Source organism: Talpa europaea (assembly GCF_964194135.1).
Source record: "Talpa europaea genome assembly, chromosome: 15".
NCBI classification, from domain to species: domain Eukaryota; kingdom Metazoa; phylum Chordata; class Mammalia; order Eulipotyphla; family Talpidae; genus Talpa; species Talpa europaea.
This window is the reverse complement of record NC_140083.1, coordinates 9,871,539-9,893,738: the sequence shown is the minus strand read 5'-3', so window position 1 is coordinate 9,893,738 and position 22,200 is coordinate 9,871,539. Positions and strand designations below refer to the sequence as shown.

The window sequence follows — 22,200 nt, the reverse complement described above, 5'->3', positions numbered from 1 at the left end:
GAAGCACTAATGTTGGAGAGAAGCCAGATGCCAAATCTACATTTAGGCTTATTATTTCAATCAGAAAAACAAGCCTCCTTCAAGAAATTGCCATTAGCTGAGATTTTTAATTATTGGTCTTGTTCTTGGAAATGTACTTTAGCTCTTACTGTGTACCATCACCTCATTTAATAAAACAACACTATAATACAGAGGGTATTATCCCTGTTTCACATATAACAAAACTAAAAAAAAAAAAAAACCAAGGTGAAGTGGTGCAAATCTCACAGGTAATACCAAAGTGAAGTGTCTGATGCTACAACTTCATTCTGTTATAACATGTAGCCTCTTCCTAAAGTGTATGATAATACTATAAATGGTACAAGCATTATGATTATAATTTTGAATATTTATCTCATCAATCATCCAGTCATTTCTGCTTCTTTAAGATATCTTAGCGTTATACTTCAAATCTTCCTTGCAGTTATGCAGCCCAAAAAGTCAGTAGTGCTGAGGCTGAAAACTCTCGCTTAGATCTATAAGCACATAATCACATTAATCCTTAGCTTGTGTTTCTGTGTAATTCTCCCCCATTCAATTTTAAGTTCCTTAGTTGTTCAGTGTCCCTGCAGTACCAAGGACATTGCCTTAGTCTTATTAGATAGACATTTGGTGAGTTCTTGAATAGATGAACAAATGAATATATAATCAGCTGTGGCATAGTCAGGTCAGCTTGGTCTAACTCTTGGTTTTAGATATAGAGTAGCTGCTTATTCACTGAGGTGAAATACAGCTGTTATTTATGGAGTAATGGTAGAGGAGGTTCTGCTTGGGACATCAATCGTGTATATACTTTTCAAAAGTTCTACATAAATTTGAAGCTAAGTTGTTGCAACAAAGAGACCCCAGAGATAGAAGTAATTCAAAGTATGTAGGTGTTTATTACCTTTTCAAGTGACAATTTTGAGGTCATCAGTGAGGCGATGGATGGATCTTTTCCATATATTTATTCAGTGACCCAGTTTCTTTCCAAATTGTTAACACTATTGTAGTATTGTTCTAGCTTATATGGGGCTACCACTTCCAAGTTCCGGACTGTAGAAGAGCTTAGAAAGTAGAGAAGGCATACCCATTGTCTGAAAGACCCAAACCTGAAAACGGCATAAAACGAATGTGTTTTTTACACATTCCATTGACAAGAAGTCAGTCAAGTGGTTGTTAACACAGCTGAGGAATGTAACGTAGCTGAGCAGCCATGGTCCTTGCCCCAGTTCTGATACTGTATGAGGAAAGAATGGATTTAGTGAACAGTGTATCAGTTTTCACCACAATGTCTAATTAGGATATTAGACTGCCCTTTCTGCCTTCAGAGATCTTTTATTTTTATAAAAACAAAAGATTTATTTATTTATATAAGCACTGGGTACAGTCAGAAGCGGGGGAGGGTGAGAGAATTTACCAGAGCCAGAGCAGGGAGCAGAGCAGGCAGAATGACCGAAGTACACCGCTGAGGGGAGCAGCGGGCGGCAGGTAGAGGTCTGCGCGCCTTGTGGGATCCCCGCCCAGCGGCTGGGGATCGAACCAGCGCTGCAGAGGCTGCGGGCAGCTTCGCAACCCAGCACTCAACCGCTGTGCCACCGAGGAGGCCCTAGAGATCTTTTAGTAGTTGAGGCCAGACTCATAAGAAGAACTAACAGGATGAATGTTCTGAGCACCAGTGATTGCTATAGATTGTGGTTTGGGTAGTCTTTAGAGAGGAAGAGTATTAGGAGCTGAAATATTTGGGGAATACTTTATCATCAAAAGTGAATTTTAAAAGTAGCTTTGGAGAATGGCTAACATTTAAATGGTTAGAGGGAGATGGACCTATACATGTAGAGGAGAGGTAGTAGGAATCAAAGGAGCTCAGTGTGAGATTTGTAGTGGCAAGAGGGCCAGTACAGGATCTCTGTGAACCTGTGCAGACGGGTAAAGGAAAGTCCTGGAGCCCTCGATGGCTTTTTCAGGCTTTTATTGAGTTTACCAAGTACACGGCAGGCCAGGGGGCTGGCAGGCATCCCAGACCCCCGGTGAATCTTTACTCTTTCTGGGCTCTGTGGCATGCTCTCGTTCTGTTGCTCTTTCTCGTTCTTTGCTTTCCTCTTCTGCTTCTATTCTCATTCTCTGCTTCTCTGTTGGTGCTGCTCTTGTGTGGTACTCGTTCTCTCTTCTGCTTTTCTCTTGGTTCCTGGTGATGCCACCCTTATAAGCCCAATCTCAGCCCAGGTGTACCCACCTACGTATGCCCACATCCCAGGTACCTGCCATCAGGCATGCATTTAGGATCACAGGGATCCATCATTAATCCTAATGGTGGGAGGGCAGAAAAGCCTGATTATCACTTACCTTAAAAGATTATTTGGAAAGGAAGATAGCTGGAGAGAAGGGTTTGATAAGGGAATAGTTTGAAAGACTCAAAAGTTAGTTGGAGGTTCTTAAATACTAAACTGAAGACTGAGATTTTTATCTCACAATAATACGTAACACATCACCTGTACCTAACATTTATCACATACCAATCACTTTTATAAAAAGTGATATTCTTTAATTTTTGCAGTATATGAGGTCCAGAGAGACTCAGTAACTTGGTGTGGTTAATAAGTGGACGAGCCAGGGTTTGAACACATATCTAGAAATCTTACTCTTAATTAGAACACTCTTCAGTTCTGTAGTACATGGTAGGTTGAACATGTTCTAAGGCCAGGATCACGAACCTTAAATAACTATTTCATACCTCTAGTAGTGATGTGACCAGACAATGATATCCTATTCCCATCCCTGCTGCCATTATGCATCTTGAGTACAGGGTAGTCAAAGAGAAGATATCTGTGCTGATAGCTTTCAGTTCTGCCTACTTTTCTATGCTTATCTGCTCAGTTACTCTCAGATAACCCCTACCCCCTAATATCTAATTGTTAGTTAACCATAGTTCAGTGGTTCTCACAGTGTGGCTCCTGAACCAGCAGCAACTGCAACTTGCCCAAAGTCCCACTTTTGTAAAGCCTCACTCTAGACCTAATGAAGTGGAAACTCTGGAGGTGATATGCAACAGTGTGGTAATAAACCCTTTAGGTGGTGTAGGGTAAATGAAGATGGTCAGGCTTTTGTGCCACTAGCCTCGGTGGCTATCACCTGCAGTTAAAGTAGGAGGCACTTGGGAGGCTGGATTCAGGGCCCGTGTGCCTGATTGTGGACACCTGGAGCATGGTGCGGCATGCTTAAGTGGGCACACCTGAGCCTGGAGGCTAAGGCTACATAAGGGCGGCCTCACTCACACATGAAAACAGCTATGGCGAAATGGCTGTGAGAGGATGAGCAACGGCTACTACGAGTGGAAGAGACCATGAGAGAATGCCAGAGAGCCCAGAAAGAGAGTAAGATTTGCTTATCAGCCTCCCTGTCTCCCTGCCTTGCCAGCCTTCAGGCTTGCCCCACAACAATTGGGGTAGAAAGAGCATTAAAACCTGAAAAAACCACTGAGGGCTCCAAGACGTTCCTTTATCCATCTGCCCAAATCGATAGAGAACTTGGGCTGTGCTTGCTGGCATTATAGGTGGTTATAATGCTTTTTCACGTTTGAGAACTGTAGCAGTAATATACTCTAGGATTTCAGGTCAGGAGCAAACTATTAAACAAATTTGGGGGCAGTATCTGGTATTAGTATTTACGAACCATTTGGGACCCTACTCTTGGGTTTCTGCTGCTGGTCCTTGCTATCTGACTTTATAGATATAGCATGATATTCCAAGTTAATAAGCATTTTTAAAAGGGTTTTTCTCAGACTCTTTGATTCTTGGTAATATACTTTGTAAGCATACCTAGTAACCTTTGTTTAATGACTTTAGTTAATTCCTAAAAACCTGACCGCTGCGGAAAGTAATCAAATCAGAAAACATTTCTATTAATATTAATGGAAAAGTTAATGTTGTGTTCCATCAACATCTAAGATGCCCAAATAATTTTCAGATTAGAATACATCTGTTAAACAATGAAAATAAGTTTGTGTAAATAAAAGTAGTATGTGCCTAAAATCAAATGTAATGATAGTTTATTGCACTTGCAAACAGAAAACTTGATTATGCTTGGTGGCTAGTGTAGGAGTATACAAAGGAGCACTCTGGAAAGGTGCTGGAGAATCAGGTGTAGACTTTAAGGCAGGTAATCTGGGGGGTTGTTTGCTTGCACTTAAAAGTAATTATCGCTCACCTGGGCTAGCTGTTGGGCCACAGCTCACTTTATTAAAAGGCAGAAAATAAGTGCTTTTTGAAGGCCAAAGAGAAAGAAAGCAAGAAAGAGAGTGACTGGAGGCTTATAGACCTTTCCGTCTTCAAAGTGAGCCTCAGGAAGTGGGTGGGGCCCTGGCTGACAGACATGGCATGCCAGTGCTGGAGGGACCGTGGGGGAGGCTTCATGGGGGAGGCTTCAGGATGTGTGGTCAGGGGCTGGGAGTCCATTAGGAACCCTTGGAGAGAAAAGGGAGGAGAGTGTACAGAGACAGCAGTGGGAAGGTGGACACTGGGTTCATTTCAGCTGTGTTCTCAGGGCAGCAGGAAGCTGTGGACAGTGCTCAGGAGAGCAGGACCTGTTTTAGGAAGAATAAAATCAACTGACAAGATAGTTATAGCACAGAAAGTACTGCTAGAGCAAAATACAGGAGCATCTTTTAAACTTAGAAGTAGTGCATGCATACACAAATGGAAGAATTGTAAAAAATGCTTCCTCTTCAGCCTGCTTGGTATATATAGGCAAAGCAGAACTTTCCTGATTCATCTGAGAACATAATTTGTTAATTCGTTCTTTATAATATTCTCTGAATATAAATGATAGTATTGAATAAAGCAATGAGTATTTATAAAATGTCATTTCTTTTGTTGTATTTTAAGCATGAATTTTAAAAAGTTCTACTTCAAAAGGAAAGGGGAGAGAGGAGTCTTTGTACAAAAAGTAACTTTACGTTTCAAAGGTCATTTAAACCCAAAAACTACCTAACAATTATTATGTAAAGCAAGTCTGTACCAAGAAATGGCATGTTGAAGAACAAATATAATTAAAAACTGCTTTTGGTTACTAGTTGATCTAGCAAGCTTTTAGATGAGGCGGTTTTTAAATACAAATTTTGTAGATACTTCTCATTCATGTAACCTCCTTGTGTCCCAGAGTGTCACAGTTCATTTGGTTTATAACTTTGGCTATTCCAATTTGCATTCATGCTTTACTCTTGCTTGGCTCTGAAAGTAGAAGGAAAGAACCAAATTGCCCACAGATTGGGGGCAGGGGCCGGGATTGTTGCTGCCATTTTGGTATAGAAAGGAAGGATGATTTGGCTTAGAAAGGAAGATGCCTGTATTTTATTAGATGTGCAGAACTTCAAAATCACATGCAATATCTTATTTTAAATCATTTATTACATATTTCTTAAATAGGAAGGTAGATTATTTCCCTCTTGACTAAACATATTTGGGAAGAAAAGTTACCAGACTCTACCTCCAGGAATATACCACATAGGAATTTGTATGTAGACTATGATATGGTTTTGTCTTAGATGTGAAAGACCTGAAATTGGAGAAAAATTTCCCTGTTTTATATATTTTCAATAATGGACACATTTTATTTCCACACCAACCTCCAATTGTATTCATTTAAAAAATACTTCAACAATAATATTAAAAAATTAGGTGAAAATCCCTTCTAGTTGTCAGGTATGGCAGGAATAGAGCTGACATTGTTATGTAATTTGTTTAGCTTGTTAGGCTGTTTCCTTCCCACTTCCACGTAGAGAGTATAGTACTTTTTCAATTGGTGTTTCCATAGTTGCACAATTAGAATGTCCTGAGAAAGTACACATAGTTCAGGGTTTCTGCAGATCATAATGCTGGGCCCACAGATGGCCTCTTTTTAAATAGATAAAATCTGAGTTAATAGAAACCTTGTAAACTCTTATGTTGGTCATAGTTGTTGTTACTGTTTTTATAAGATGTAGTGGGTACTGACTTGGTCAACAGTACGGTGCTTACCTTGTTTATTCTATATAAGTTACGAGCTAGAGAGACCCAGACCGGTAGTTATAGAGAAGAAAACTAAATGTTGAAATTTGAAAGAATGGTTCTTAAATTTGGCACTGATAGGAATATTTTTCAAAAAATAAAAGATGAGTACACTTGGGATCCATCCTCAGAGAATTGGTTCTGAGATACTGGTAGCAAGATTTGCGTGTGGTTACTAGATACACTTGTGTGGTCTGTGCTCTAAACCAGGAGAACAAAGGGAGCTAGAATCCTGCCCCACTCTGTGCTTCCCAAGCCATGTGTCCTGGCACAGACTACCCAGAGAGGGGCGGCTTTTTCTGTTTTGTAGAGCCAACAGGAACACTTTTGTAGCTAGCAGGCCTGGAGGGAGAGTAACTTCTTGTAATTCGCTCAAAAGCACCATATATACTAACTGAGCCCTCTTTAGAATCCAGCACTTGGAAATTTTGTCAGCAGCAGGTTTTCTCTGGGGTCATTTGACTATTAAATGTAATTAGATGTTAGGTAATGAGAGTTGTAAGACATGGGGGCTGCTGTGAGAGAACTGTAAATTCAGGAAAAAAGCACTGCTGAAACAGCAGAAACGCACACTTTTAAGTCTTTATAAGAAGAGCTCGTACTGTGGGCAACGTGTGAACCAGTTCTCAAGGCATTAATCTTTACTCCTAGAAAGGGAACATCCTTATGATTCAGACTGATTGTGTTTCAACTTGATACTATATGTAGTCTGGTGTTAAAAATTCTTTGAGAACAAAGCTGTATAAGATGTTTGAAACTACTCAATTCAAAAGAAAATAAGTGGTTTTATAACGAGAGTATTGGGCTGCAATTTAGGAAACAGTTTATATATATATATATATATATATATATATATATATATATATAATGTCTCACTTATCCACTGGATAAGCACAGCCTACTTAACTCTCTGGCTCTCAATTTCCATGTCTGTAAAATGAAAGAAGTGCACTAAGTGTAAGGTCTCTTTCAGTTCCAACATTCTGTAATTAAAACAATTTTTTTTTCTAGCCAGATCCCTAACTTTTATTAAATACATTGATGGAAAAGTATTATTTTAAATCATGTAAGTCACACACAAGTCAAATAATGACTTTTGCATACTTGTTTTTCAGAAACTCTGTGAAGGCATATTTAAAGTCCTTGTAAAAGACATCCCAACAACATGTCAAGTGTCCTGCCTGGAAGTTCTCCGAATTCTTTCCAGAGACAAAAAGGTTTTAGTTCCTGTAACAACCAAGGAAAATATGCAGATATTGCTACGACTAGCCAAGCTAAATGAATCAGATGATTCTTTGGAGAAGGTGTCAGAGTTCCCAGTTATTGTGGAGTCATTAAAATGTCTGTGTAACATAGTGTTCAACAGTCAGATGGCACAGCAGCTCAGTCTGGAACTTAACCTTGCTGCAAAGCTCTGTAACCTCCTGAGAAAGTGCAAGGACCGAAAGTTTATCAGTGACATTAAGTGCTTTGACTTGCGCTTGCTCTTCCTCCTGTCACTTTTGCACACCGACATCAGGTCACAATTGCGCTATGAGCTCCAGGGACTACCGCTGCTAACCCAGATCTTGGAAAGTGCCTTTAGCATCAAGTGGACCGATGAGTATGAATCGGCCATAGACCATAATGGACCTCCTCTCTCACCTCAGGAGACAGACTGTGCCATTGAGGCCCTCAAAGCTCTCTTCAATGTGACGGTAGACAGTTGGAAGGTGCATAAAGAGGTAAGCTTGAGAAGGGTATTTTTATCTACCTAGAATTTAATTGGTCTGGGGCGTGCCTGGAGCTGCCTGCAAAAGAGAAATGCTAAGTTGGGAAATGAAAAAAGTTTCTAATTCCCCCTTTAATCATTTGTATGACTCAAGATACATTTCTTAGCCATTGTGTTACTCTTTCCATTTGTGTAACACTGATCAGAGGAATAGGGTGAAGTTGGATTACTGTTTTATACGATGCTGCGTATAATTCCTTTTCTGAATTGTACTATCACATGTCTTTTTTTGAGTGCCCCCTTCAGCAGCATGGTTTCAGTGATAAGATGTGAAGGGAAACAAGACAGTGTGGTTCATAAATACATAAGTATTTTCAATGACTGCCATCTTAAAGAAAAGTTAAGATAAATCATGCCTGTTGAAATGAATCAATCAGAATTGATGTCTGCTCAGAAGAGTAGAAAATGCTGCGTATGTCACCTATCATCACAGTCTTCTGTACTATTACTTAACAGTGATAGACAAATACCAAAAGTATAGGACTACAACTCGATGTCCACGTTTGTATACAATCCTAGAAAATAAGCATAGTTATACCACAATCTAGGGAAGGTTATTTTAAACCACTTGACTCATTTCTAGACTACTATCTTTTTCTGTGGCTTGGACCTTCTAGCAACCCAAAGTGAGGCAGATTTGATAGTGTATATTTAAGTACCCACAATAACAATATGCTAATAAACTAGAAACTGAGTTAAAGGAACTCAACAGTTTTAAATGAAGTGGACATAGAATTTATCCTTCTAGAATGTTAACGTTCCCCATTTACCCTCTTTCTTTAACATTAAGTAACTGGTAAAATTCAACCCTTTTTAAAAAAAGAAAGAAAAGTATTTTGGTACCAGAGCAAATTACCTTTTCTGACAGTTAACTTTAGTACTTATATTAATATTTTGCTGTGTCCACGGGAAGCAGTTCTCACTGTGAATACAGATCTGTTTTTGCCAGCAGTCTATTTTGACAGGATTATCTAAGGGCAGTGCTATAGGAAGTGTGTAGGCTTCTGAATTAAAGTGCTAATAGGTCTTTATTTTGAAACCAAATATTTGAAGATCTGTCCTAACAGATGCTTCAGATGACTGTAATATGGTCAGTTTTTCCTGGGGCTTGGCAGGAAAATATGTGGAAAGCCCACATACTCCTTTTATGCTTTGAAACCAAATATTGGAAGTATTTAAAATGTTACATCTCTACTTATTTGGTACTTTCTATGGTTATTTTTCTTACACTGTTTGTTTTGGTGTTTTGAAGTTCTCCATTTAGTTGCAAGAACTCTTCTGACATTGTTGGTTTGCCATAATTAGAACCTGTGCTATTTAAATTGTGCCCCAAATAGTAACTCACTCTGTTCAGTTTCCTGACATAAAGGGTTAATAATTCAGTGGCTACACATCAGTATATGTATGGGATGACATGCAATGTCAGTAAATTGAGATTAGCCCTCTTAGTCTTCTTTAATGGTAATAGTGGGGTTAGAAGAAGCTTTTAAATGTTGAAGTAGCAAGTACTCTTTCTGTGTTGTAGAATGTTTCTTCTTCAGAGGGTACATGAAAAGGATCTGTAGTCCTGAAGCAGGCGTCTCAGCAGATTTAGTCCCTCTTGTGAGATGTAAATCAGTTATGCAACCACATGGAAAAGTTATTATACAGTCCAGTTTAAAAAAAAACTAACATTGTTTTCCTTACTAGAAAGGAATATAAAAAAATTCTTCTCATTGTGGAAGATTTAAGAAAAAAAGATACAAGCAATAAGAAAATATGAATTAACTATAAAATACCAAAGATGTGTATCTTTCTAACCTGTTCTTCATTGTATAATATGTAAATTAGACATGTTTAATATTTTTAAATGCAGCCATTTTATAATCATCTTTTTTTTTTTGTCTCAGAGTAAATGTTCTTGAAAAGTAGTGATTTTCAAAATGTGTTCCTTGAAGCCTTATTGAAGTTCTAGGAGTAGCTTCTGGGGATGAAATGGGCAGTGTTCCAGGTTCCCCACCTTTACCTGAAAAAGATTATCTTTGATTGTTGCTATTATTTACCTTTAAGTTGTATTTAGATTTCATTTAGGGGGATAAAAATAGATCTGTAGCCCCCCAAAAAAGTTTTTTGACAACCGCTTTCTTCCTTTTATTAAAAATGGTAACTCTTTTTAAGGATTTAGCTTTCGTAAGGATTTACCAACATTTAACAAATCTCATGTGCAGGCATTGCTTGTAGTCATTTGCTATTTTAAATGGTAATACAGTGGATTTTCTTCCTTTTTTTTTTTTTTTTTTAAGATTTTATTTATACCAGCACTGGGTATAGTCAGAAGCGCAGGAAGGTGAAAGGATTCACCAGAGCCAGAGCGGGAAACAGAACAGGCAGACTGACGAAATACACTGCTGATGGGAGCAGCAGGCACGACCGGAGAGGTCTGCGTGCCATGTGGGACCCTCACCGGTGGCCAGGGATTGAACCGGCGCTGCAAAGGCTGCAGGCAGCTTCGCAGCCCAGCACTCAACCGCTGCGCCACCAGGGGAGGCCCAATACAGTGAATTTTCTTGTAAAATTTAGTAGGTAAATTCCTGAAATTGTTGGGCCAAAGTTTTTCAAAACTGTAAGGTTTTTTGATTGTATATTGCCAAATTGACTTTTAGGAAAAATACTGCTAGCTTATGCCTTTTCAAACCATGGGCATTTCTTTTTTTTTAAAAAAAAAAAAAAAAATCTTTACCTATTTTTACAGCTCAACCATTACAGAAAAACAGATGGTTTGATTTGAGCTGTTTAATAGGTTTTATTATTCATTTATAGTTTGCCAAAACTCGAAAATTAATGACTAGGTTTTATTTAAGATTTTGCAAATTTGTGCCATTTACTCATTTTAGATTCATGCCTTAGTGTTAAAGTCCTTACTGCCTGCTGATGCCACCAGCAGATTTGGAGATTCCTCTTTTCAGTACGAAGTGTGGTATCAGCCTTCCATCCCTATAGCCCTTCCTCATTCTCTTCCTGAAGGTAGTATGTTTAACAGGGCCAGTGGTTGCTTTAGTAGGCTCGGAAGCCAATTCTAGAAAAGTTAGAATTGTGTTCCTCCTGCTTTAACATTTTGCTAAATCTCTTTTGATGGAAGAAAGCATGTTATTCTAGAGATCCTGAGTTAGCACATATTGTCTTCAGCAATACTTCCCAGGAACCTCTGCAATGAAATGAAAAAATGCAAGGACTGACACATTTTAGAGCCTAACAACCAGTGCAAACAGAGAAACAGTACAATTAGTTTAGCAAAGGATGCTAATTTGAGATTATAAACAGTAAATGTCAATAGACTTTTTTTTTTTAAAGATTTATTTATTTATACAAGCACTGGGTATAGTCAGAAGTGCGGGAGGGTGAGAGAATTCACCAGAGCAGGGAACAGAACAGGAGGACCGACAAAATACACTGCTGAAGGGAGCAGTGATCCATAGATGTTTAATTGGAAATGTCCCTTATAATAAAAGAGGTTGGTTCCAAAATAGAGACTTTGAGGGAAATGTGACAAAAGGATATAGTATTAATCAAATAGAAAAAAGCTTCCAGCTTTACTTTTTTTTTTTTTTTTAAACTGAATCACTTTTCCAGCATTTTTTGAATGCCCAAAATGTACCATGTTCTGTTAGGCATACAAGATAAAATATCACTGGCCTCAAAGAAGTAATAGTCTAATAGGAAAATCAGGCATATAAAGAGAGATGGTTATACAATTGTTTGTTACATTATTTTCTCTTTTTTCTGTATGTTTGAAAAAAGAATAACCTCTGTAGTACACAGATGCTTCAAATGAAATATGTCTAGATCTCTGGTCTAATTTCACTGATATGTTCTTATAAATACAATACCTACCAGAGAGAAGACATTCAGTAAATACTTGTTTAATGAAAAATAAAATGTGATATGATATAGTTTGATATCTATAGAGCATAAAATACAGAAGAAATAGCCCAAAGTTGACAGGGAGAGAGGAGCATTTATGGTACCTTTTAAATCTTCAAAGCTTGTAAGAATTCTCTATTAATAACATTGTTTAGAGCAGCAGATTTCTAGCCTTTTGGGCTATCTAACACTTTATAACATTAATGTCTCCTTTCATAAGTTAATTCAAAAAATTATTTATGTGCAGCACCATGTTAGATGTGGAAGATGTGGTGATAAAATGCATAATCTTTCCCTATAAAGGGACAGAGATTTTTGAACATAAACAATTTAGTAGGACAATTAACTATGGTAAAGGTAAGCAAAGAACTCAGGTAAAATGTAAGATGAAATGCTACCTGAAATGAAATGCTATAATACCAGATAAGAGTGCATGTGTGTGCCCCCATGTGCACACGTGCATGCACTTTATGTAATTGAAATACAATTTTCCTAAAGTTTCCTTAACCTTCATTAATTAGAACTACTTTGGGATAATCAGAGCCAATTTATTGGTGCTAAATATTCTTTCAGGCTATCTAGCAATAATTAGGTTGGTCAAAGTTTCAAATGAAAGGTGTGAGGAATTAATGATACTTTACCAAAGAAAAGTAAAATTTCCAAACTTTCAGAGGTGAAAGAAAAGCAACAGTGCAGTAGTAGGATCTGTACTTGAGAAGTGAAGACTCTTTTATAAAGAGATCCCAAACAATTTTAAGTATTAGCCTATTTCATTTTGATTTCTGCTATCACAACAAACCTGCTTGCCTTCTCTTTTCTTCCTCTTTGTCCTTCGGGGCTTTTTCCTTTTCAGCCTGGGAGAGAGTATCATTTGAGAGAAGAGAATAATGATGCCTCAGAGATAATCAAAACTAAGATCATGGAGCAAATAAATCAGAGTTGTATAAACTATGTACAATGTTTTATAAAGAGCAATTATATTTAATCCTTCCAGCATCCTTGTGAAACAGGAGTATTAACCCCACTTGACAAATGAGGACACAGATGATCAGAGTTTATTTATGTAAAGTCTCACTGCAGAATAACCAATAGCAGAAAATAGTGCCCTCTCTAATCTTTGCTAAGTAAGACTCTTAAGTGATAGTACTCATTCAATAAATATTTATTGAGACATAGACTAATAGAATAGTCTAGATAACAACCTACACATATACACGCAACTGATTTATGATACAGATAACATTGACATGCTGTGGGGAAAGAGACTTTTTAATAAGTTGCAGTGACTCATTTGTATAGCTGTATAGACAAAAATGAATGTCTTATACCATACAAAAAATATTAATTTGAGATGGATAAGAAATCTAAATGTAAAAGGCAAAACAGTAAAACTTTTAGAACAGGTTATTTTCATGATTTTAAGAAGTCAGACATTTCTTAAGTAAAGATTTCTGAAACAGGACAAAATAAAGATCAAGCCATAAAGAAAAAATAAACAAATTATTCTTATGATGAGCTCATCTTAATGAAAACCACCGAATGGGGGATGATATTTGCAACATAGATGTGTGATAAGGACTCTATCCAGAACACATTAAAAAGTACTACAAATGCATAAAGCCAGTCCACCCAATGGAAAAATAGGCAAAACACTGGAATAAGCATTTCACAAAAGGCTTATCTAGATGCCCAATAGACATATGAAAAGCTGTCCACTTTTATTAGTTTCTAGCAAAATGCATAATAAAATTGAAAGACCACGGTACACCCAGAAAAATGACTGCCAGCATTGGTGAAGCTACAGTGCAACTGGTGGGAGTGTAAATTGGTATAAATACTTGGAAACACTGGCAGTAACTTCAGTCTAACCTCAAACAATCCAAGTGTCCAACAAAAGTAGGATAAGTAAATTGTAATGCATACATTATATTCAGCAGTGCTTTTTCTTTTTTAACTTAAATATGGTAAGGGCCAGAGTTTTTCACTGTCAGAATGAAATTCTTATGTAATTCCATATTACACACTGTCACACTTGAAAAGTTTCCACACACTCGTGCACATTTCCTGCACTCATGGCATCACAGAATGTGAACTAGCTGTAGTCCACATACTATACTTAGAATCATACTATTGTCAAGTAGTGAAAATGAACAAACTAACTGTGCACAACATGAATGAATCTTACAATTAGACAAAAATAGTCTATATTTTATGATTCCACTATTTAAAGTTCAATGACAAAACAAATCACACATGATGCTACAAGTTAGGATTACACTTTAGGAATGGGAGAGTATCATTTGCAGGAGCCATGAGGAGAATTCTGAAGTTCTTAATCTTGGCATTGCATCATCTTTGTACTGGCCATATGAATATGTGCTTATTTTGTGAAAATTTATTTTGTTGTATATTTATGATTTGGGAAGTTTTTTGTTATGTCACACATAACCATTGACATTAACATTTATGGAACACCTGTTAAACACATGTCCTCTTGTTTTGGGACGGTAACAGATTAGTGGGAATAAGAACATAATAGCAAATATATAATGTGAAATTAAAATTTATGATTTTATGAAAGTAATAAAGTGGATAAGAGAATAATACGGGAAGACAACTAATTAGATAGGGTGGTCAAGCTTCACTGAAAAGATACTTCAGCCAAGTCATAGAGATGAAAAGGAATCAGTGATGCCAAGGGCAGAGGCACGCAAGCCAGATTTCAGTAGTTGTTTTGCTGTTTTGAAGAGAGAAATAGAAGAGAATTTAGTGGCTTTATGGTACAAGTGAGCATTGCAAGCATAGGGTACAGCGTGGGAACTGGTGCTATGCAAGTTGGGACAGGAAATGGGATGAACAAAGTTGGATTTTGGCTTACAGCTGCAAATAATGGGAAGACCAAAGTGGATAGTTTTGCAAGAGTTTTTGTCAACATCAGTGTGAAAAGAAATATTGTGATAGCTAGAATAAAGGGAAATCTAGTTTAAAAGGAAGTGTATTCCCAGTTAATTTTCAAAACCAAGGAAAATATTAAGAATTAGGTCATGGGTGAGTTTTACATGAGTTTCAATATGCCTATAATTTGGGCTAAGTAAATTTGCATATTAGAGAATTTTGATTTGGGCATTTGAATATAGATGGTGAATAAGAGCCATCATTCCAACATACTACACTACTTCCAGTGTCTGACATTCCCACGGGTCTCTCTTCTCCTTTTCCCTCCTCTTCCCAGTACACATTTCCTTATTGCTCTTGTCAGTTTTGTCTTTTATTTCCTTCCTCCTTCATCTTCTCACTTGCAAGCGTTTCATTCAAAGTAGTAAGCACTTTGGTGTGCATCATCTTCAATCATTTTGTAGTCCTAACAGATTCATTTTATAGAGATGCATAGGGGGAAACTTTGTCTCAGAGAAGCTATATATATAAAACTTGTCTAAGGTCATGTCCCAGACTCCCAAGCGCAATGCTTTTTCATTATGCCCCTGAGGCCTCACCTCTGCCAAATCTACACTTGATGGTGTTCTGTTTAAAATAGTGTCATTTACATTATTAGTAACAAGTGTGCCCTAATATTTGTTACATTTCATAAGAGACTCCTGGTCCTTAAAAGGGCTGTTAGATGTGTGAATAAAGGACATAGTATGTATAGCATGTGACTATATTGTATTTTTCATTAGACCTAAAAATCAATTCTGTATACTAAAGTTTTAGAATTTCTAAATAGCTTTTAACATAATTGGAGTCTTCCTGAAGTATGCATTATCTTGGATCTCTGTCATTATTAGTAATTTTATAGTCTTTTAATTGCTAAAAATATGGAAAAGATGTGACTTTGATGCAGATGAGTAAAGGAATTGTAGGGGCCCAAGATATCACCAAAAACAAGGAAGTAAACCAAATATCCAGAATTTTAGCTGATTTCCTTCTGTTTGCCGCCCTCTTTCTGTTTAATATCTCTACCAGTGAGTATACATTGGGAAAACAGGAGATCAAACTTCAATTACTTGTTTTTTTAATCACCTCCTGGTAGCTCTGGAAGAACTAAGAGTAAGATATAGGGAAACTGGAGATTAACAAGTTTCATTAATATAAAATTGATAAATTACAGATTTTAATCTATTCCTTTTGAAAGTGAAGAGGTAAGACATTTTCGTTAAAGATAAATACAGCCCCCTCCTAAAATAACTGATGTTTTATAATGATTAGTGAACTCAAAAGTATATTATAGAGGGGCCTCCATGGTGGCGCAAGGGGTCAAGATGCAACCTATGAAGCTATCCGCAGCCTCTGCAGCACGAGTTCAATCCCTGGCCGGCCAGGGAGCTGCCCACATGGCACAGCAGGCCTCTCCTGACTCGCCCGCTGCTCCCCTTAGCAGTGTACTTTGGTCAGTCTGCCTGTTCTGCTCCCTGCTCTGTCTCTGGTGAATCCTCTCACCCCCCACACCTCTGGCCTGTACCCCAGCTCTTGCATGCATGAATAGATCATTTATAAAAAGCAGTATATTATGGAACAGAAAAACCTAGACTTTTTGGAGATGGAAAAGAGGCCTAGTTTAAGTGATTATTAAGGTAAGGTAAAGCATGGGTGATGATCATGTCTCTGCCTGACCATGCTTTAAAGGAATGGCCTAGATCAGCTTCTGATTTCAGCCATTTCTGGGTATGGTTGTAGCTGTTCATATGAGATTTCGACTATTCACTGAGTATTGCCTTGTGAATTCTCCCTAGAATACCCTGATTTCTACCATGTATGGTATAAGAATGACTTTGGTGGGGGTGGGGGGACAAATGGGCTATAAGATAACTCCCAGGAATATAGGAATATATCAGACTCCTTCACCAAGGCATTCTGTCCCCAATTTTTTCTCTTTTTTTAATTTGTCACAGAGTGATTCTCATCAGTTCCGTGTCATGGCAGCTGTTCTTCGCCATTGTTTACTAATTGTAGGTCCAACTGAAGACAAAACAGAAGAGCTGCACAGGTAGGTAGCTTTTGTATGGATAACCTCAGTGAAGGACATCATTCAGTCTTCTTGTTTTCATGCATCTAATTTAAATTATTTTAAGCACAAGAAAGTGAAAATATTGCAGAAAATCAGGTAACTGAAAGGTGAGAAATCATCATTGTATCGTTTTGAGAAATTTTTACTCTGTCCTTTTTGATTTGTTATATTGAGCCCCAGCATGAGAAGAGAATTTGTGTGTATTCAACAATAAAACCCAGAACAACAGTAGAACTCAGTTATTGAATATTTACTGTGTGTGGCATTATGCTAAATGCTTTACAAAGATTAACTTCTTTTAATCATCATACCGACCTAATGAGGTAGGTATTGTTATTTTCCCATAAAATATATGAAACTGAGGCATGGAAAGATCAATTTCTTCAAAATAATATAGCCCTAATAAGTGAAAGAGTTTAGGATTGAACCCTGCTTTTAATCACTACACTTAACCTAATACTCTACTTTCATTGTAAAAATATTTACCAAAACCTGTATCTTAAGCAGTATTAAATTTTAAAAATATACTATAAGAATTGAGTCCCAGGAGCAGGTATTTTTTTTTTATTGAGGTAACATTGCTTTACAATACATATTATATATATGTTTCAGAGGTATAGGTTTACACCTCTTCAGATGTATGTTACCGTGACACCACATACATCACTAAGGCACCCATAGTTCTGCACTGTCGAAGTATTTATACGTAAAGCGTAGTTCAAGTCTTGTGACTTGCCTGTTAGAGCTACTCTTGATTTGCTGTTAAAATTTCTTCCCTCTGAGAATAACTGGATAAGTATTAATGCATTTTTCTGTTTCTATTCTATATCAAATTGATAGTAGCAAAGCTTCCGTCTTTAAGATAAGACTGCTCATGATGCTTTATTATATAAGAATTTAAATGGTACTTCAGGCAATTCAAGACTGCAAACAAATAACGTTGGCACTAACTGCTTTATAGATAAAATTGTGTTATTTTTAAAAGTAAAAACTGCCTTTTGAGCACACACAATATTCTGGTTTTCAAAATATGGCCTAAATATAACTTTATGGAAATAACAACCAGAGTGAAAAATGAAATACCCTTGTTAATTTTCAGTTAAACCCATATTATTTTAGTTATGACCTTCAGTTTATCATTTGATATCGTGCTGAGTTTATTGGTAAATTATCTTTATGTGCTCTACCCTGCAAGCCATCAAAAGATTATTTTCTTCACAATTAAAACGTATACTTTTTCTGTAGCTACAGATCAAGATTTTTTAATTTTTTTGAGACTGCTTTTAAAAAAAATCAGATTGAATGTGATAAATCATATCCTCTAAAAAATTATATTCAGCATTTTGGCTCACTGTTACTTTTTTTCCATAATCAAGAAACACTAGAAATTTAGACACTAAAACTAAAAGTTTTAGTAAGGAGAAAATGTTTTGACCAGACTCATTATACTAATCATGAAAACATTGTCAAAGATTTTTCTGAATAAATTTAATAGAGCACCCAGTATTTTTCAAAAGAAAACAAAACTGTATAGAGGTTTTTAAAGTCAGATTTTATTAAAAGTGGTCAGATTTCATTATTTTCCTTTGTGATAGTTGCTTTAAATACTTAAATAAAAATTTAAAGATTTTTTGTTAATTTTATTTTTATCTTTAAAGTTGCTAAAATATCTATTAGCTATATTATAAAGAAAGGATATCCCTAGAGCTACAGACAGGGTTTATGATTATTTCTCACAGGCTTTCCTGGGAAACTGAGGTTGCTGCTGACTTGACACTTTATCTGGAATGGCCCAGTCCTTTTAATCAGAATTAGTGATTGGTATCATTTTGAATGTAATGACTCTAGGCTAATCCATGAAATACAGAGAAAACTGGATCAAGCTAAAAGGGTTATTTTCAGATCTTTCTAGAATGGTAATAGCTACTAAATCCTGCTCATTTGTAGTGACCCTGAAAACAGTTTCAGAGTGTGTGGGCTTAAGGCATAGGTTTTAAAAAATAAGAATGTTTCAAAGAAACATTTCAATTTAACAAGTAATTTTTTAGGTTTATTTTTTTGCCTTTTTTTGGACACTGATTTTTTTTTTAAGGTAAAAAAACATAAATCTGGATAGTATAGTGTATAGTTATGAATTTTCATGAAACTCACAGGATTGTGATGATGACTAAAGCTCTTAATTCCTAGCACTGAGTAAGCTTTAAGTAATTGGAAGCTGCTGCTGCCACCTCCACAGCACTGCCGCCACTGTTCAGTCTTTTAACTATTGTTACTATAATAAGCATATTGGCTTTTAGATCACATATTTAGTTCTAATTTTTTTAAGTTTTTTCTTGATTTGGGTATTTTGTTTAGGATCTTGTTTCTGTGTATATTGTATGATGGTGTAGAGAAATCTGTTTTATGTTAATCTGTGTTTCTCAAACCAAATGTTTTATGATACATACACGTCAGGAGCCTATTAAGGTATTATAGGAAAAGAGTAAAAAAATGACTTAGCTGCAGCTTTCTTCTGACATGTCTCTATAAGAGAGTGCCTTTTTTTTTTTTTCTTTGAAAGAAGTTAAGAGGACATGGGCATAGAGATAAAATGAGTTAGTTCACAAAAGATAGCTGACCTTGACCTTTATTTCCACTAATCAGCATCTTTTTAAAATCTGCTTGTTCTGTTTCATTTCCTTTTGTCTGTACTCATGGTAGCTAGTGATTGTGTTGGTGTGATCCACCTTTTTTGCTACATTAAAGGACTTCCTAGTCTGTTCATCTCTACAAAAAGTGTTTTCAGCCCTTGTGTCCATAGCAAGTCCATAGTAAGCACTTAGCCCCCTAAAATGGCATGTAGATGTGGTTTTGTTTTATTTTGGAGAGCAGGGGAGAAATGGAGTGGCCTATGTACTGGAGAGAAAAGGAGAGGGGAGGGAAAGACCAGATCTAATTTAATTTTTTTTAAGGCTCTCAATGTAAACTTTGACTCAGCACATTGGCATCTACAAAAAAAAAAATTTTTAACCCAAAAGAGCCAGAGTGTCCTTGAAAAGTACTATTCCTGCTTTTTTTTTTTCTTGTTTCTTTGTTTAGACTAATTCATTTTATCTCCCATATTGAAAGGGACAATTTAGTACCTAATGACATCTCATTACAACACTAAGCCTGTCTTTTCCTTTACCACTTTATTGAGATGTAATTGACATATTACATTGTGTAAGTTTAAGGTGTTTAATGTGTTGATTTGATACCCTTCTGTATTGCCAGATAATTACCACTATGGCATTAGCAAAGCATAATATTTTATACATGGCAGACAATAAATGGCTCTTTTTCTATCTGAGGTTAATTCCCATCCCTTTTTCATTTGCCTCCTAAGAGCTGATTCTAGTATTTAACTCCTCTCATTCATAGATCTTCAATCCCTTTTTGGGGCTTTATCCCCCTCAAAATGTGAATATGGTCAGATCCCTCCCATGTTTTTGAAAATTGGATGATTTCATTTTGGATTCTCTTTATTGAGTACTTATTATTTGCTGGGCACTATGTTGAACTCTAGGGCAATAAAGATGAATAGAGTATAATCTCTGTTCTCCCAAGATTCACAAACTAGTGGATAAGACAGACTTATAAGTAAAGAAGTGCATTTGTTTTGATGAGTATCCTATTAGACATGAGAAGCTTATATGGGTATACAGAACAAAGGAGAGTTTACTTTGTCTCACTTTGAAGAGTTTTATTTCATCTTTTCTGTGATCATTAAAGCTCTTTGCTCTTTAAACTCACTAGGAAGAACAGTTTTCTAGGTGAACAATTTTTTTTGAACTATGGTTGAGCACCTTAGGTGCTCATCGGACTCCACAGTGCATTCTCTGGAGGAACATAGAGTTTAATTGGGGAGATAAGACATAAATATTATGAAAAGTTAAATAACATTTCAAGACAAGAATAGAAGCGATATCACAAGATAGTTTTTGAGTAGTCTCTCAATGAATTAATTATCCAAAGAGAATTCAAAGGACAAACTCATTGTGCTTAATGTGATGGGGAAGGTCTTCCTCATTTCTATTGTAGCTGTTCTCAGTCCTCCTCCAGACCTCTAGTCCACTGATGATTCCTTTCTTTCCTGTGAGCCCCCTTATATATTTATCTTCTTCCCTCTCTCTTCTAAAGTGTCAGTTTATCATTTCAGTCTCTCCCTCCATGCCTGGGCTGTCAGTCTTCAAACAGCCCCAGATCTGTCATACTCCCTTCTTTTTCCACTTCCAAACTCAGATTTCTGAGCTCTGCAGGAAAGTCTTAACCAACCTAACAAATGGGTCTGTTCCCTCCAGTTGTTTTTCAAACAAGAAAATATGCTTAGAAACCCATCATGGTTCCCCTGTGTCTTTCTAATTTAAGAGTATATTTCTTCTATCACTGTGTATTTATGATGATCTACAGCCTTACTTAGAAAATCTTTTCCCGTGGCGCGCGCGCGCGTGTGTGTGTGTCTGTCTGTCCCCTAACCCTTGACCTCAGCATGTGCATGGCTTTACTTAGAAGGAGTGTATATTTGGGGTGGTTTGGCAACATTGGGGAGGGTAATTAGAGAAGTGTCAAAAGTCTTAGAACTAGTCATTGAAGAATAATTATTTGACAGCTGAATTAAATCTCAAATCTCTCCTTAAGGTTCCAGGGGAGAAAATCATGCTACAGTGTCAGTCTGCCACATCCTTTATGCAGTGTGTTTTCCTCACAACAATATGCAAGTAACATAGGTTTCTTGCAAATGAGAAAATCACTTCTGATTGCATTTGTAGGGTCATTCCACAGAATTGGATCTCAGACATTGACCTCACCCTTTTGACCACGTCGACTTTTTATTACCAAACAAAATAAATGATCCCTGCCTCCAAGGGCCTGCCAACCCACTATTTTCCACTGTTGCAGATGATTGTGTGTTTGAGCTATTCTGGTCTTTTCTCTCTCTTTTTTTTTTTCTTAGCCTGTTTATTAAGGTCTTTGCACTTGCTCAATATTCTGCCTGAAATGTTTTTATCCAGATCTTAAAGAGATTGGGTACTACATGTTATTCAGAACTGAGCTCAAATGGCATCTCAGGACTTCCCTTATCACTCACTCCATTTAGATTCATTCACACGCCCATCCTGTCATCTTACCACCTTCTTTTTATTTTTTTAATAATACAATCACAACTAAAATAATCTTATTCTTTCATTTTTCTACATGTTCATTGTTTCTCTCCCTCACTAAACTATAAGCCTAACAAGAGTGAAAATCTTCTCCATCACTATATCCACAGCACCTACAACAGGTATACTTTGGAGGTACTCAGTGAATATTGGTTGGAGGGAGTGAGTGTAAGAAGGTTGGATGACATTGCCAAACACCTAGCAGTATAAACTGCTAAGAAACTGTAGGAGGAACTTCCTCAACCCTTTAACTCCCTATTCCTATCTATGAATTTACTATAA

General features: G+C 36.7%; 1 protein-coding gene across 5 annotated transcripts in view; it reads left to right on the top strand.

Annotated features, from left to right (window-relative positions):
* Positions 1–22,200, top strand: part of RIC8B (RIC8 guanine nucleotide exchange factor B) — a gene marked incomplete at both ends in the record, with an annotated part of 86,447 nt that overhangs the window by 17,946 nt on the left and 46,301 nt on the right. For all 5 annotated transcript variants that reach the window (XM_084254749.1, XM_084254746.1, XM_084254748.1 and 2 more), the window contains 2 exons: positions 7,178–7,786; positions 16,623–16,717. In XM_084254749.1, the coding sequence (XP_084110875.1) occupies positions 7,178–7,786; positions 16,623–16,717 (704 nt within the window). The remainder of the gene's footprint in view (positions 1–7,177; positions 7,787–16,622; positions 16,718–22,200) is intronic.